This window comes from Piliocolobus tephrosceles, chromosome X, assembly GCF_002776525.5.
Source record: "Piliocolobus tephrosceles isolate RC106 chromosome X, ASM277652v3, whole genome shotgun sequence".
NCBI classification, from domain to species: Eukaryota; Metazoa; Chordata; class Mammalia; order Primates; family Cercopithecidae; genus Piliocolobus; species Piliocolobus tephrosceles.
In genome coordinates, this window is record NC_045455.1 from 492,685 (window position 1) to 506,834 (window position 14,150).

General features: G+C 50.8%; 1 protein-coding gene across 2 annotated transcripts in view; it reads right to left on the reverse strand.

Moving 5' to 3' along the window:
* Positions 1-14,131, reverse strand: part of TMEM255B (transmembrane protein 255B) — a 37,318-nt gene extending 23,187 nt beyond the window's left edge. Inside the window, exons 1-4 of one of the 2 annotated variants that reach the window (XM_023217707.1) lie at positions 13,990-14,131; positions 13,435-13,545; positions 8,943-9,085; positions 5,435-5,497 (exon numbers count right to left, since the gene is read on the reverse strand). In XM_023217707.1, the coding sequence (XP_023073475.1) occupies positions 5,435-5,497; positions 8,943-9,085; positions 13,435-13,545; positions 13,990-14,035 (363 nt within the window). In that variant the 5' untranslated portion in view covers positions 14,036-14,131. The remainder of the gene's footprint in view (positions 1-5,434; positions 5,498-8,942; positions 9,086-13,434; positions 13,546-13,989) is intronic. The other variant, XM_023217708.1, reaches the window with a different exon arrangement.
* Between the last annotated feature and the right edge of the window lie 19 nt (positions 14,132-14,150).

Consider the following 14,150-nt stretch of genomic DNA (forward strand, 5'->3'; position numbering starts at 1 on the left):
GTGTGTACTGTGTGGTGTGTCGTTTGTGTGGTGTGTGGTGTGTGTGTCGTGTGTTGTGTAGTGTACGGTGTGTGTGTGTGCTGTGTGGCATGCATGTGTTTTGTACTGTGTGGAGTGTGTCGTGTGTGTGCATGTGCACGTACGTGGGGCGCAGGAGAGAGAACCGCCAGTTAACACTGTTTTATGCCCTTCCCTGTCCCATCCCTGTGGGACCTGTGGGATTGTATCAGCTTACAGAGCTCTTCCTGAAATCAATGATTCATATGTCTGTCTGGGTGAGGAGCAAACAGTAACTCATTCAGCAGTGGAAAAATATCTAAAGCTGATGTGATTTGGGGCATTCTTCAGATGTCACCGGAGACTAACATGATAATGGGTAGGGATAATGGTGAAGCCATTCCTAATGATCAGATTCCATCCCTTAAGTGAACAGAGTGAAATCTTTATAAATGAAATGATGCCATGTCTGGCATTTGCTTCTAAACAACATGGGAAGAGAAGCAGCAGGCTGGGGGTGAACCAGACAAGTGATGGAGTTGGGTGGGGGGCACAGAGGGTCCATTATGCGATTCTCTTCACCCTTGTATGTGCTTAAAGCTTTCAATGGTAAAAATTTAAAATAAAAATAAATCGAGAAAAAAAAGTGTTCATGTGTATCTGGAAGCATTGGAAATACACTCGTTCTCTCTCTAGCTGACATTCACAGCCTGCCTTGCTTCCTTTTGAAATAACTTGAATGTTCTGACATCTATGCACTTAAAACCAGTGTAGAACAATGGCCACTGTTTTCTCAAAACCTGTCATGAACAAGACATTCTCATGTGCATTGGCTCAAATGTTCCCAGCCACCATGCAAATGAAGAAACTGAGGCTGAAATACTTCAGTAAGTTTCCTAGGATCACGCAGCAGTCACGGCAGCCAGGTTCCAGCTACCACAAGTATTAAATTAATGTGAGATTGTGAAATATGGGTTCACTACACAACATTAACCCAGAAGAGTCCCTCTCCTGAAAAGGCAGAAATGAGCTTGCACAGGCATCACAGACAACCCCTCAGAGGCTCTGGTCTGGGGCATCTGGGTGCCCTCCTCACCCAGGTGAGGGAAGCCCATGGACAGGTGAACACCACACGGCTCTGGCAGTGGTCGTCACTCCTGGGTCTTTATCCTGTCATTCCAGTACCCATGTGCTTTTACCAAAGCCATAGAAATGATCCCCCTGCATCCAGATTGGAAAGGAAGAAGCAAAAGTGTTTCTATTTGACATATTCTAGTAGATAAAAAAAAAAAAAAAACCCTAAGGAATCAATTTTTTAAAGAACTACTAGAAGAAAGAAATGAGTTCCACAGGGCTGCAGATATTAGATCAACATAAAAAGTCAATTGTATTTCTAAACACTTGCAATGGACAACCCAAAAGTTAAATTAAGAAAACAATTCCACTCAAAATAGCCTCAAAAAGAATAAAGTACTTAAGAATAAATTTAATTCGGTAAGTACTTCATCTGATAAATACTGAAGAATAAGTAAATTTGATACAAAACTTACACTCTAAAAACTACAAAACATTGTTTTTAAAAACTAAAGAACGTCTAAATAACTGGGAAAGCATTCCATGTTCGTGGACTGGGATACTTAACATTAAAATGGTAACACTCCCTACACTGAGCTACAGAATCAACACATCCCTACCAGAATCCCAGCTGGCTTCCTTGTAGAAATTGACCAGTTGATTCTAAAATTCATATGGAATGGCAAGGGATTCAGAATTGCCAAAATAATCCTGAGAAAGAACAAAGTTGGGAGACTCACAAGCCCTTATTTCAAACTAACTATAAAGCTACAGTAATCAAGACTGTGGTACCAGCACAAGCAAAGACATATAGATTAAAAGAATATAATTAAAAGTCCACAAATAATCCCATATATCTATGGCCAATTAATTTTCAATGAGGGTGCGAAGACCATTCAATGTGAAAAGAACAGTCTTTTCAGCAAATGGTGCTTGGACAACTGGATGTCCACAAATGCATGAACATGGGTCCCTACCTCACACCATGAAGAAAGTTAACTCAAGGTGGATCACAGAACCAGATGGAAGAGTTAAAACTATAATAACCCCTACCTCATACCATACACAAAAGTTAACTCAAAGTGGATCACAAACCCAGATGGAAGAGTTAAAACTATAAAACTCTTGTAGAAAACTCTAGGGGTAAATCTTCATGTCCTTAGAGTTGCAAAAGATTCTTAGATATGACACCAAAAGCATGGACAACAAAAGAAAAAACAAATTAGAGTTCATCAAAATTAAAAACTTTTGTGCCTCAAAGGACGCCATTAAGAAAGTGAAAAGGCAATGTACAGAATTTGAAGAAATATTTGCAAATCACATATCTGAGAAGGGACTTGTTTCTAGAATACATAAATGACTCTGACGACTCAACAGGAAAAGGCAGTCCAATATAAAAACGAGCAAAGGAAATGAACATTTTTCCAAGAACATATGCAAATGGCCATAGGCACATGAAGAGATGCTCAACTTCACTAGTCATCAGGGAAATGCAATCAAAACCACGATGAGATACCACTAAACACACATTAGATGGCTAGAATCAAAAACAGTCAGAGAGTGACGAGTGCCGGTGAGGGAGTGGAGGAACTGGAGCCCTCATGCCTGCCTGTGGGAATGTAACATAGGGCAGCCACTTTGGAAAACAGTGTGGCAATTCCTCAAATGATTAAACAGCATTACTGTACGACCCAGCAGTTCCACTCCCAGATACATGCCCAAAAGAAATGAAAATGCGTTTTCACACAGAAACCTACGTACAAATGTTCACAGCAGCATTATTCACGGGCGCTAAAGGGTGGAAACAGTTGTAATGTCCATCAACTGGTGAATGGATGCGTGTGGCACATCTGTACAGTGATTATTATCATCATTGTTATTATTATTATTTGAGACAGAGTCTTGCTCTGTCACTCAGGCTGGAGTGCAATGGCGCAATCTCGGCTCACTGCAACCCCTGCCTCCCAGGTTCAAGTGATTCTCCTCCCTCAGCATCCTGAGTAGCTGGGATTACAGGCGCACGCCACTGCACCCAGCTAATTTTGTATTTTTAGTAGAGACGAGGTTTCACCATGTTGGTCAAGCTGGTCTTAAACTCCTGAACTCGTGATCCACCCACCTTGGCCTCCCAAAGTGCTGGGATTACAGGCGTGAGCCACCGTGTCTGGCCCATATAGTGCATTATTACTCAGCCATAGAAAGCAAGGAAATTCGGAGGAAGCTTAAAGACACAATGCGCAGTGCCAGACACCAGACACAGAGACCACATATTACTCGTTACTCCCTCCACACGCAAGCCCAGAGTAGGAATCTACAGAGATAGGAGCTGATTCCTGGTTGCTTAGGCTGGGTCAGTAGGTGCTAACAGAAGGGTGTGGGTTTCTTGCTGAGGTGATTCATGTTTTAACACTGGCTGTGCTGATGGTTCACATATCTGCGAATACCTAAAAACCATTGAATTGTGTGCTTTAAATGAGTGAGTTATATGGAATGTGGACTATATCTCATTAAAGCCCTTTTTTTTAAAAGGAAAGAAAAACAGACCCACACTGCCCACCCATCCTGTGCATCACCAAAGCCCAGCTTCATACCCAGTTTCTGCCTCTTTGGGGAAATCTTATGGAAAAACCTTCAGGAGGCCTTCCATCCCCAGGTCCACTCAACTCCCTGCAGGCACCAAGCAGCCCCAGACTCTGAAGAGATGCTGTCTAGAGACTATCATGGGGGCCATACTGGCTCCCAAAGGTGGCCTCTGTTTCCAACGCCATTCTGCAGACTGGTGTGTGTGAGGCCTTTGCCCACCCTGGTCAGCTGTGACACCCACAGTCGGGAGCCAACAACGGGGGTGGGTGGGAGAGGAAATGCTGGGGCTATCTCTCCATCTCTTTGCAACTGCTAGCGAAGAATGGCAGCTCGCCCTGCAGTGCACACTGTCTCCAATACACAGAACAGAACGCTTTGTTCTACCAGAATCCCAGTGTCTCTGCAGCCACCCCCCAACCCTCCAGAGACCTCCCACCCTCACACGATGAGGCTCCATCTGCCCAAGGTCAGTCTCCGGGGCAGCAGCGGGAGTTTGCTGGGTCCCATATGGGGTGATCTGGCTTGGCTGCGTCCTCACCCGAATCTCACCTTGAATCCTCACGTGTTGTGGGAGGGACCTGGTGGGAGGCAACTGAGTCATGGGGGCAGGTCTTTCCCGTGCTGTTCTCATGACAGTGAGTAAGTCTCACGAGATCTGACGGTTATTATAAGGGGGAGTCTCCCTGCACAAGCTCTCTCTTTGACTGCTGCCATCCACGTAAGACGTGACTTGCTCCTCGTTGCCTTCTGCCATGATAGTGAGGCTTCCCCAGCCACGCGGAACTGTAAGTCCAATTAAACCTCTTCCTTTTGTAAATTACTCAGTCCTGGGCATGTCTTTATCAGCAGCGTGAAAACAGACTAATAACCAGGGTTCCCAGGGCACACACCCAGGCCAGCCATCGCACCCTCCCTCTCGGCCTGGGAGCTGGGAGCAGGCAGGGGTTGGGGACCCGACACAGGTCATTTGCACACTGGATGATACAACAAGATGACAGCCAGCACAGGGAAGAGATGAGAACTCCAGCCTGGTCTGAGGCAACAACTGGGAGATGAGGCAGAAGTGGCCCAAACACCTCCCCTCTAAACCCTGCTCTTAAAATTCAATCCTGGCTGCCACCGTGAACTGTCAACATTAACCAGTTTTTGTTTTTAAAGTTACAGTCCCCAAAGCCGTGCATCAACAAAACGGACTCCAGCTGAACCTGAACGCTGTTGCCACGCATGCAGCCACTAACATCACGGACTGGCAGAGTCTAGATTTCACTCTGCATCGCTGCCGTGTGAACCAGGGGCTCCCTCCTGGTTCTATGTCTTTACCTCTCCTCTTAGTCTGGGCAAGATAAACATTAGCCCAACTCAGATGAAAAACGGACCCTGGAGCCATTGGTCCAAAAGGAAGAGAGGCTTGTGCACACGTTTTTGCCTAAACTTCACACGCTAGGACCTAACTTCATTTGCCACCCCTGTCCCAAACTTCATGCACTCCCTGAGCTTCCCAGCCCTCACCGTTGGGGGCTGCATACCACGTGAGGTTGATGTACCAGCAACCCAGGGCCATGCTCGCTTAGACTAAGGTGTGAATGGTACCCACTGAACCCTGCACCCAGGACTGTGCAGGCCACAGTCCGGGAACCTCAGAGCTGGTCCCGTAGACACCAATGTGTTAGGGAGGCGGGGCTCACTCTTCTCAGAGCCCCAGCGCAGCTGTACCGTCCCCTGATGAAGGGCTCATGATCCCCACCTCCCCACGTTTGAAAGAAGCCATGTACTTTCTCACCATTTGCCTTCTATTCTCCATCAAGTTGATGCCAATAATTCCCAAGAAAGATCCGAAGCCGAGCTAAAACCAAAGGAAGAACGAGAGAGAAACACTCATTAGCATTCCTGGAAGCTTAGCACTGACATTTAACAGCAAAAAATCCCACCCTCAAAGGCATTTTATCCAGGGACAAAGGCCAGACATCCCCACCTCAAGAACCTCAACCACTGAGCATCAGGTGCATCTGCTGGCACTGGGTGGGCGCCTCTGCAACGTCACCCATCCTGTCTTCTCTACTCAGGGGTTTTCACTGATGCGTCCGTTTGGCTTGTGCCCGTGCGGTAAGAGAGGATCCCACTTGTCCCCCACAGACAACATCTTCTCGCAGACCCAAGGCCACCAAGCACCAACACCTACCCCGTCTTCTCCAGGCCTGAGATGCCCCTGAGCATGGCTCCTGGGTAAGGCATTAGGGAACTACAGCTGTGTTTCAAAAGAAGGGTTGCCAGGCACCAGGGCCACCTGTGACACCTGCTCAGATGGCCTACCTGTGGCTGCTGCTTCAGGAGAGTGAGCAGGGCAGGCCGTCAGCAGGAACGTGCCTGGTGTGGGGAAACGGCTCCTGGGCCAGGCACAGAGAGGCCCCGGGCTGCAGCACAGGCCACCAGGGGTCCGGTGGAGCCCCCTTGCTCCACAGGAAGCCCCAGCTCTGGGCAGAAAATGATGCCAGGATGTCGGGAAATAGACATGGGACTGTGCTGTCTTCGAATAGAGGCCAGCAGCCGGGCACCTGCTCCCTCCACCCAGGGACCGTCCTGGCAGGTGACACGCATCTGGCAGAGGAATTTTTTTTTTTTTTTTTTTTTTTGAGATAGAGTCTTGCTCTGTCACCCAGGCTGGAGTGCAGTGGTGCAATCTCAGCTCACTGCAAGCTCCGCCTCCCGGGTTTACGCCATTCTACTGCCTCAGCCTCCCGAGTAGCTGGGACTACAGGCACCCGCCACCTCGCCCGGCTAGTTTTTTGTATTTTTTAGTAGAGACGGGGTTTCACCGTGTTAGCCAGGATGGTCTCAATCTTCTGACCTCGTGATCCACCTGTCTCGGCCTCCCAAAGTGCTGGGATTACAGGCTTGAGCCACCATGCCCTGCCTGGCAGAGGAATTTTTAAAATCAGTGTGAAGAATATGCGTTTCAGCAACACCCAACAAAAATCTGGTTCAGAGCCACCGGCAAAAGTGCCTCCCGCAGACAACTCGGAGCTGCCAATGATCAGGCCGAGGCCTAAGACGGCTCCTACTCGCGTGCAGGTGTGCCGGGCCCGTTACGCTTCCCAGTGAGCATCCGTTGGAAGGGGCGGCCCGCCCGGCACAGCCTTGGAGTTCCTGGGGCTGTGGTGTGAAGTTTAATGCACTGGAAACCGGACTTCTTTATGTAAGTCGTTTTGCCTTTTCTGTAATTGTGTCTGTGCGTCTATGGTGACAGACATGTACACATGTGGCTTTCACCAATGGTTTGAGAATTCTCCAGGGGTAACAGGAACATGTCTTCATGTGCTGAGCTTCCAAATACCACAGTTCAACTCCACAGTTCAAAAATATCAAAATTCTACTTCAATATACGTGTATTAAAACATATGTTTCACTACATTTTATTTTTGGGGGATTTGAAAAAAAAAAACACACCTTTTTTCAAAATGTTGAGATGTTTTCATGTTCTGGCCGCTTCTTCTGAGATCAGCTTTTTCTCTGAAGCCTCTACATTGGTGCGCGTCCCCACAGAAGTGACTCTCAGCCACGTTTCCTTGAGGCTGATTTGATTTGTCGTCTCCCTAGTTGGCTCTCAGAACTGTCTGGGCTAAAGTCATTTCAATCTGGTCAGCACAGCGTTAATTCACCGCCCAGCAAGTAGATTCTTTTTTTTTTTTTTTTTGAGACGGAGTCTCGCTCTGTCTCCCAGGCTGGAGTGCAGTGGCCGGATCTCAGCTCACTGCAAGCTCCGCCTCCCAGGTTCACGCCATTCTCCTGCCTCAGCCTCCCGGGTAGCTGGGACTACAGGTGCTGCCACCTCGCCCGGCTAGTTTTTTGTAGTTTTTAGTAGAGACGGGGTTTCACCGTGTTAGCCAGGATAGTCTCGATCTCCTGACCTCGTGATCTGCCCGTCTTGGCCTCCCAAAGTACTGGGATTACAGGCTTGAGCCCCCGCACCCGGCCACAAGTAGATTCTTTATAGAGCACAGCTCGAGCATTAGCCATTGATGTTTTTGAGTACGGTATTTTGAGGGAGCTCTTAAATAAGCTTGAGAACAAACAAACAAAAAAACAGCTACTCAAGGTTGATCTTGATATTCTGCAAATCACTTGGGAGGTCCCTCCTCACAGCCACTTGCCCTCCGGGCTCCCCTCTCTGTCCAGGAAGCAGAAAAGCCCCTCGCATGAGGCCAGGGTCCCCACACCATTGGCCTCTTGCAATTTTACTGATAAAGCTTTTTCTGCACAGATACTATTTGTATATGTTTATTTATAAACTATACACAGGTAGATAGTGTAGACGTATAAGGCACACCTTAAGATTAAACAAAGGAAAATATAAAGGTGAAATAAACAATATTTGTAAAATATTTCTAAATACTGAGTGCCAAAAATCGTTCATCTTTGCTGTCATCAATATTATTACCAATCTTGGTAGTACTTCAGGTGAGAGTAATGAGATTGAAGAAGCCGCATTTTAAAATCTTGCTTTAACACTTCATGACATAGCAACCGAGCTCTGGGGCACATGAAGGGCATTGCAGCAGATCCAAGCCACCCCGACAGAGGTTCACTGCGCAGAACGCAGGCACTTAGGACAAATTTTTTTGCTAACGACAGAGGATGTAATTTCATAGTTCAAAAAACCTTGATACTTTTGAATCCGGGTGACCAATTCTTGCCAATTAGGTTACCATCAATTTACCTCGCCGCCTTTCTGTCCAAAATCTGGCCTGCGGGGTGGATGAGGTCAGCACCACCACCTTCTGGCCGTTCCCACGTGATGGCGTCACTAATACGATCTGTGATCCATCGCTTCTTGGCAGGAATCGTTTAAAGTCACTTTCCCCTTCCACGGTTCCACAGCTATGGTGGTCGACCTGGTCCCTCAGGGTAAAACCCTTCCGGGACACTGGGGGAGGCTGTGTCCGGCCTTTTCGGACATCCTCGGCTCCTGGCCCCTCCTCCAGCTTGGACGTTTCCCGTCGCCGGGCTCTGGCCCCCCTCCCACGCCCTGGTCACCCTGTGACCGCATCAGGCCAACCTGGACGATGGAGGGCCCCTGGCCCTATTTTACGGTCTCTGCCTTGGACCTGCCACCGTCCCAGGTCCTGGGGATTGGGATGTGCACGTCTATGGGGGCTGTAACCCCGACCACAAGCACCGATCGAAGCCTCCCCACCTTCAGCCCCAGCCCTGTGAGCTGGCATGGGCTCCACCCTGAGACAGCCACACCACCCCGCCCTCCCCGGCCCAGGCCGCCTGCTCAGCGCACTCACAATGATCCCTGGGTAGTAGCCCCCCACGGTCACATTCTCCGTCCTGGTGGTGGCAGCCAGCCCGACGGTCACTATGAGGACAGACACCAGCAGCAGAGACCCCACAAACCACAGCGACGTCTTCTTCCTCCTCGAAAGCCCTTCTGTGGGGAGGAAGCGAGGACCTGTCAGTGAAGGCTCAGGCTCGGGCGGGTGTCAGCCCGGCACGCTCTGGGCCGTGCTCTGTTGCCCGGGGGTCCTGGGATGCACTATCCCCACCTGCCTCCCAGCCCACCTCGGGGACCACCCCCAACTTCCATTAGATAACAGAATAAAATCTCTGGATCTTAAGCCACTATACTGGAGAGCCTGGTATTTGCGGCCAAACCTAATTCTGTCACAGAACTCAAGAAAGCAAACTAGAAAGGACTCCATCCCACTGGCTGCCTCTTCCTCTGACTTTCTCCCCTTGGTGTCCCCAGGAGGACGGGAGCATCTTTTGTTTACTGTTTTATCATCACCACTGGCTCGCAGACACACCCTCTCTACCCGCCTATCACAGCTGCACCCGGAGCGGGAGGGGGCTGCCGCCAGGGGAGGGGCAGGGAGAGAGGAACACACCCAGCAGCCGTCCAGCTGGGCCATCTGTTTTGCTTTGTTTTATTTTTTGAAAACTAAATCATCTTGATCCCTGTGTGACTCCAAAGAAAATAGGGGATGTTTTTTTTTTTTTTTTTTTTTTTTTTTTTTTTTGAGACGGAGTCTCGCTCTGTCCCTCGGGCTGGAGTGCAGTGGCCAGATCTCAGCTCACTGCAAGCTCCGCCTCCCGGGTTTACGCCATTCTCCTGCCTCAGCCTCCCGAGTAGCTGGGACTACAGGCGCCAGCCACCTCGCCCGGCTAGCTTTTTTGTATTTTTTAGTAGAGACGGGGTTTCACCGTGTTAGCCAGGATGGTCTCGAACTCCTGACCTCGTGATCCGCCCGTCTCGGCCTCCCAAAGTGCTGGGATTACAGGCTTGAGCCACCGCGCCCGGCCGAAAATAGGGGATTTTTAAAAACCACGGTAAGGTCTTCCTACTCCAAGATTTTGAAAATCAACATTTGTGTGTGTGCACATGTGTGAGTGCACGTGTGCAGGGAAAGCAGCACACAGGAGAGCCACCGGCTGCCAGGACGGCCATGCAGACATTGTCCACATCCTAGAAGGTCCATATCCGAAGATTTACACTTCTGCAATCCCAACAGCAGAGCTCAATGGCAAGGCAAGGTTATTGCACCCAAGGAAGGGATTGTGACGTCCTCAGAAATGAGTTTCGCAAAACTATAAATCAATGTGCAGACGCAGAATCGCTCTGCTGATCTGAGAGAGCCGTTTCTGTCCAGGTGACCCAGCAAGGGCGAGGCCTGGGGCACAGCCTTCCTTCCAGGCCCTCTCAGACTCAGCACAGCCCCCGGCACAGTCACCCTGCCTGCCCCTCGACCCTTGCAAAGTTACACCTGTCCCAAAAATCTCATCCCAAATCGCCTTTTACCTTCCACCTTGGAGGGGACCAGATCAGTCCATTCGCTAACGTAATAAACCATTGGCTCCCACCAGCCAGCCAGGCTGCCCCCATCTCGGACCCACTGCACCGAGGTGGCCAGGGGCACTGTCCTTGGTGTTACCCTCCAGGCCGCAGGCCAGCATTCTCAGGCTCTCCCTGGTCGCCCCATCTCCTGCCTCCTTAGAGACAGGCTTGTTACAGCATCCACAGGGCCTGTGCACCTGCTGTCTCCCAGCCAGACACTCCAAGCACTCCCTGAAGGCCTCTCTTAAATGTTGCTACAGACACACTGAGCACAGTAGCTCCACTCACCCCTGTGCTCTCCACAGGCACCCCCTCTCCCCTGCCCCTGCAGAGTGTCCCCAGGTGTGAGAGGCAGAGGGGACGCCAGACAGAGGCACACGCTGCAGGCATTGGAAAAGGCCAGGTTCGGCAGGGCTGGGGACAGGGCGCTCTGCACGCATCGCCCACAGGCAGTGGGTGGAGGGCAGAGCCTTCCCTGGGGGGCCTGGTGGTGGCACAGTGCACCCCTCAGCACAGCACCACCGGTGTGGAGTGAGGCCCTCCTTCTGAAAGCCACTCTACTGAGACACTAGAGGCTGCAGCCCAGTGCAGTCCAGGGCTCAGGAACACGTGCGGTGTGGGGTCCCTGCAGCCAGGGCCATGCCTGCGCCCCCCGGGTCCCCAAGGCGGCTTCTGCAGGGGTCATGCTGAATAAGCCTACAGGGGTGACAAGCAGGTGGGCGCAGGGGCGAGCACAGCTCCAGGAGCCCCAAGGCCACGCTGGTAGCCCAGGACCTGGCGCCTACACGTCCGTCGTCCGGTGTCTGGTACGGTGATGCTCCCTCGGTCCCACCCCATGCCCCCGCGAGCAATGGTTCCGAATCATCTCGTTCAATTACACAGTGGTAATATTTTGACTCTGGATATAATAGAGATAAGAAAAAGAAGACTCCCAACCTTAAATACATTTTATAAATACGTGACACAGCATAAAAATGAGACAAAAAAATAAACTCAAGAAAAGAAGGTGGATATCTTTATAATTACCATAAGAGATAAGCATTTTAATTTCATCAGAAAGGGGCTTTCACTTAGGAGAAAAATAACTAAAATCACCTGAATAATTTCCTTGCCGTTCCCGTCCCGTTAGCGGAAATACTATTACGTGCACTGTGAAAATTAAAGTGCTCCTAAGTGCCCCGACTATTAACTAAAATATCTACCCACAGGTTTCTATTGCAGAGACAGCTTACAGGGACCGGACCCAAACCATTCTGGGTCTGTCCAGACCCACTGTGTGGTCTTGGGTGGCCGTTTAATCTCTCTGAGCTTGGGAGAAGAGAGCCCTGTGAGAGCCGAGAGCTCTGTCTCTCTTGTTTGTCGCCGGTTCCCAGGGCTCAGATGAGGACATAGACACAGCTCCTGGTACGGAATGAATGAAGGCTCTTCAGTCTCCTGATTTGTAGGATGGAAATCATGAGAAGCACCTGCTTACCCACCTCTTGAGATTGTGATAAGCGTCCAGAGAGACATGATACGTGGGCTCTCCGTGTGGGCTGCCATGTATAGGTTTTCATAAATGTAATGCATATGCTAATCGCCAGGGTAGTGTTAACTTTAAGATGGCATAGCAGTTATTCTTAACCAGCATGTCTCCCACTGGAGTTGCAAGGAGGAGTTCTGAGACGTGAAGCTAAATGGGCCAACAGCTACCTCTCCGCTATTGTGTGCGCTGATTTTTCTAACTCTAGTCTTCCCCAGGTGCAGCCCATCTAGGATATCTCAGAATATCACCTTGTCACTCCCCACCAGCCCCCAGTTCTCCCACCCGACCTGCTCTCCCCTTCCTGGCTCCCACCCCAGCCTTAGCTGGAGGAGCTGAACCACAGGAGCCTGTGCCCACGCCTGGTTCTGCCTGGAAGACACGCAAGGCTGGAGGTCAGGCTCTCCCTGCCCCTCAGACCCACTTCCTCCACTCCACAGAGCCAGGAAAGGGAATGTCACAAAGCATGGGAGGCACTGCTTGGAAGGGTTCCAAGATCTGGCCTTCCTGCCAGCAGGGCCTGGAACGCCCAAAAAGAAGAGTGAGTTCCATTTAATCATGTGGGAACCATGACTGGTGTCCAAGTAATAATCCCAGGTAAAACTGTAATCACTCAGCCATCAATTTCTCTTTTGTCCTGATTTTACACATGCCCAGGGCAGTGAACAAAGAAGGGCAAAGCAGAACAAACCATAATCCACCCCCAGGTACCCCAAAGCAGAAAGACCATAACCCACCCCCAGATACCCCAAAGCAGAAAAACCAGAATCCACCCCCAGACACATCAATACTTCATACATTTTAGCAAAAGTCCAGCTCCAAACAAAAAGACCCATAACCCTACCCCAGATACACCAATGTTTCATATACTAAAAAGACCGGCTCCAAGTATTATGTTTTCAGGTTTAAAGTTCTTTGTCAGAAGAAAATCTAAGTCAAATGCTATTTTTAAACCTTCAAGGCATTCTAATATAATAAGGATAAAACTAGTTAATAAATAATAATAAATAGTTATCATTACTATACACTAATAGACGAATCCACATTAATACGTTTGACCATAGAGCATTTTGCTTTAGAGAGTGGAAGGTATATAGTGGTTTCTTTTAGAAAGAAGCCAAATTCTTTGATTATTTTGAATAACAGTAACTCGTCCGGTTTTTAGAAACTTCCCAAAGATGCCCCAGGAAAAGGGTTGTGAGGTTCATCCCCAGCAGTTCGTGTTGGATTATTTCTGAGGCAGCGGCAGAGCCCCGGGACATCGCGCCATCCCTCCCAGCAGCCGTCAGAGCCTCACTTTCTAGGGAACTCTGTTTCTCTGTTGTTTTGAAATCCGCGCAGCCCTCTCCCCCTCAGAAGAACACCCGGCATCGTTCCAGTCCTGGCCGCTTCCCAGCGCAGCCCCCGAGCCCGGCCTGCGAACCTGCGAACCTGCCAACACGCCACAGGTGTCCTGTTTTCCAGCCCGGGCCGGGCTCCACGGCTGCCGCGGGCGTCATCTGGGAAGTGGAGGGACCGGGGCTCCGTGAACACACTGGGGAGAAACCAAGCAACACGGTCCGGCTCCGTGCGCGCCTCTGCACGTCCCCACAGGAAAAGGCGACCTGGCTCTCGGAAAGGAAGCTTCCCGGAGAGCGGCGTGGGTTGGATGCACGGAAGAGACGGGGAAGGAGCGCGCTTTGGGGCGCCTGTTCTTCCTCAAGAAACAGAACAGGAGCGAGGCGAAGAGGAACCGACAGAGCCAGAGAAAGGCAAAGGCGCAGGAGGCAGAGGGAGGAGAACGGGGGACGCACGGACGCCCCGCCCCGTGCCACGTGCAAAGTGTTCCAAAGACAGAGCTCCAAGGAGGCGCAGGGCCCAGACCCCGGGCGCGTCTCTGCACAGGTTCCCCCGGGCCGGCCGGGGACCTGCACTCGCAGCCCCGGGGTCCCCACGCTCCCCCGCAGGAGCCGAGAGACGCCCCCAGCCCCGCGCTCACCTGCGGCGTCCAGCAGGCCCGGGGGCCCGGGCACCGGCGGCTGCATCCCGAGGCCCCACCCGGCTCTCCCGGGGCCACAGCCCGGTCCGGCCGCCAGGAGCCGCCCTCGCGGCGCCGCCGCTCCCCGCCCCCTGCGCCGCCCCCTGCGCCGCCCCCTGCGC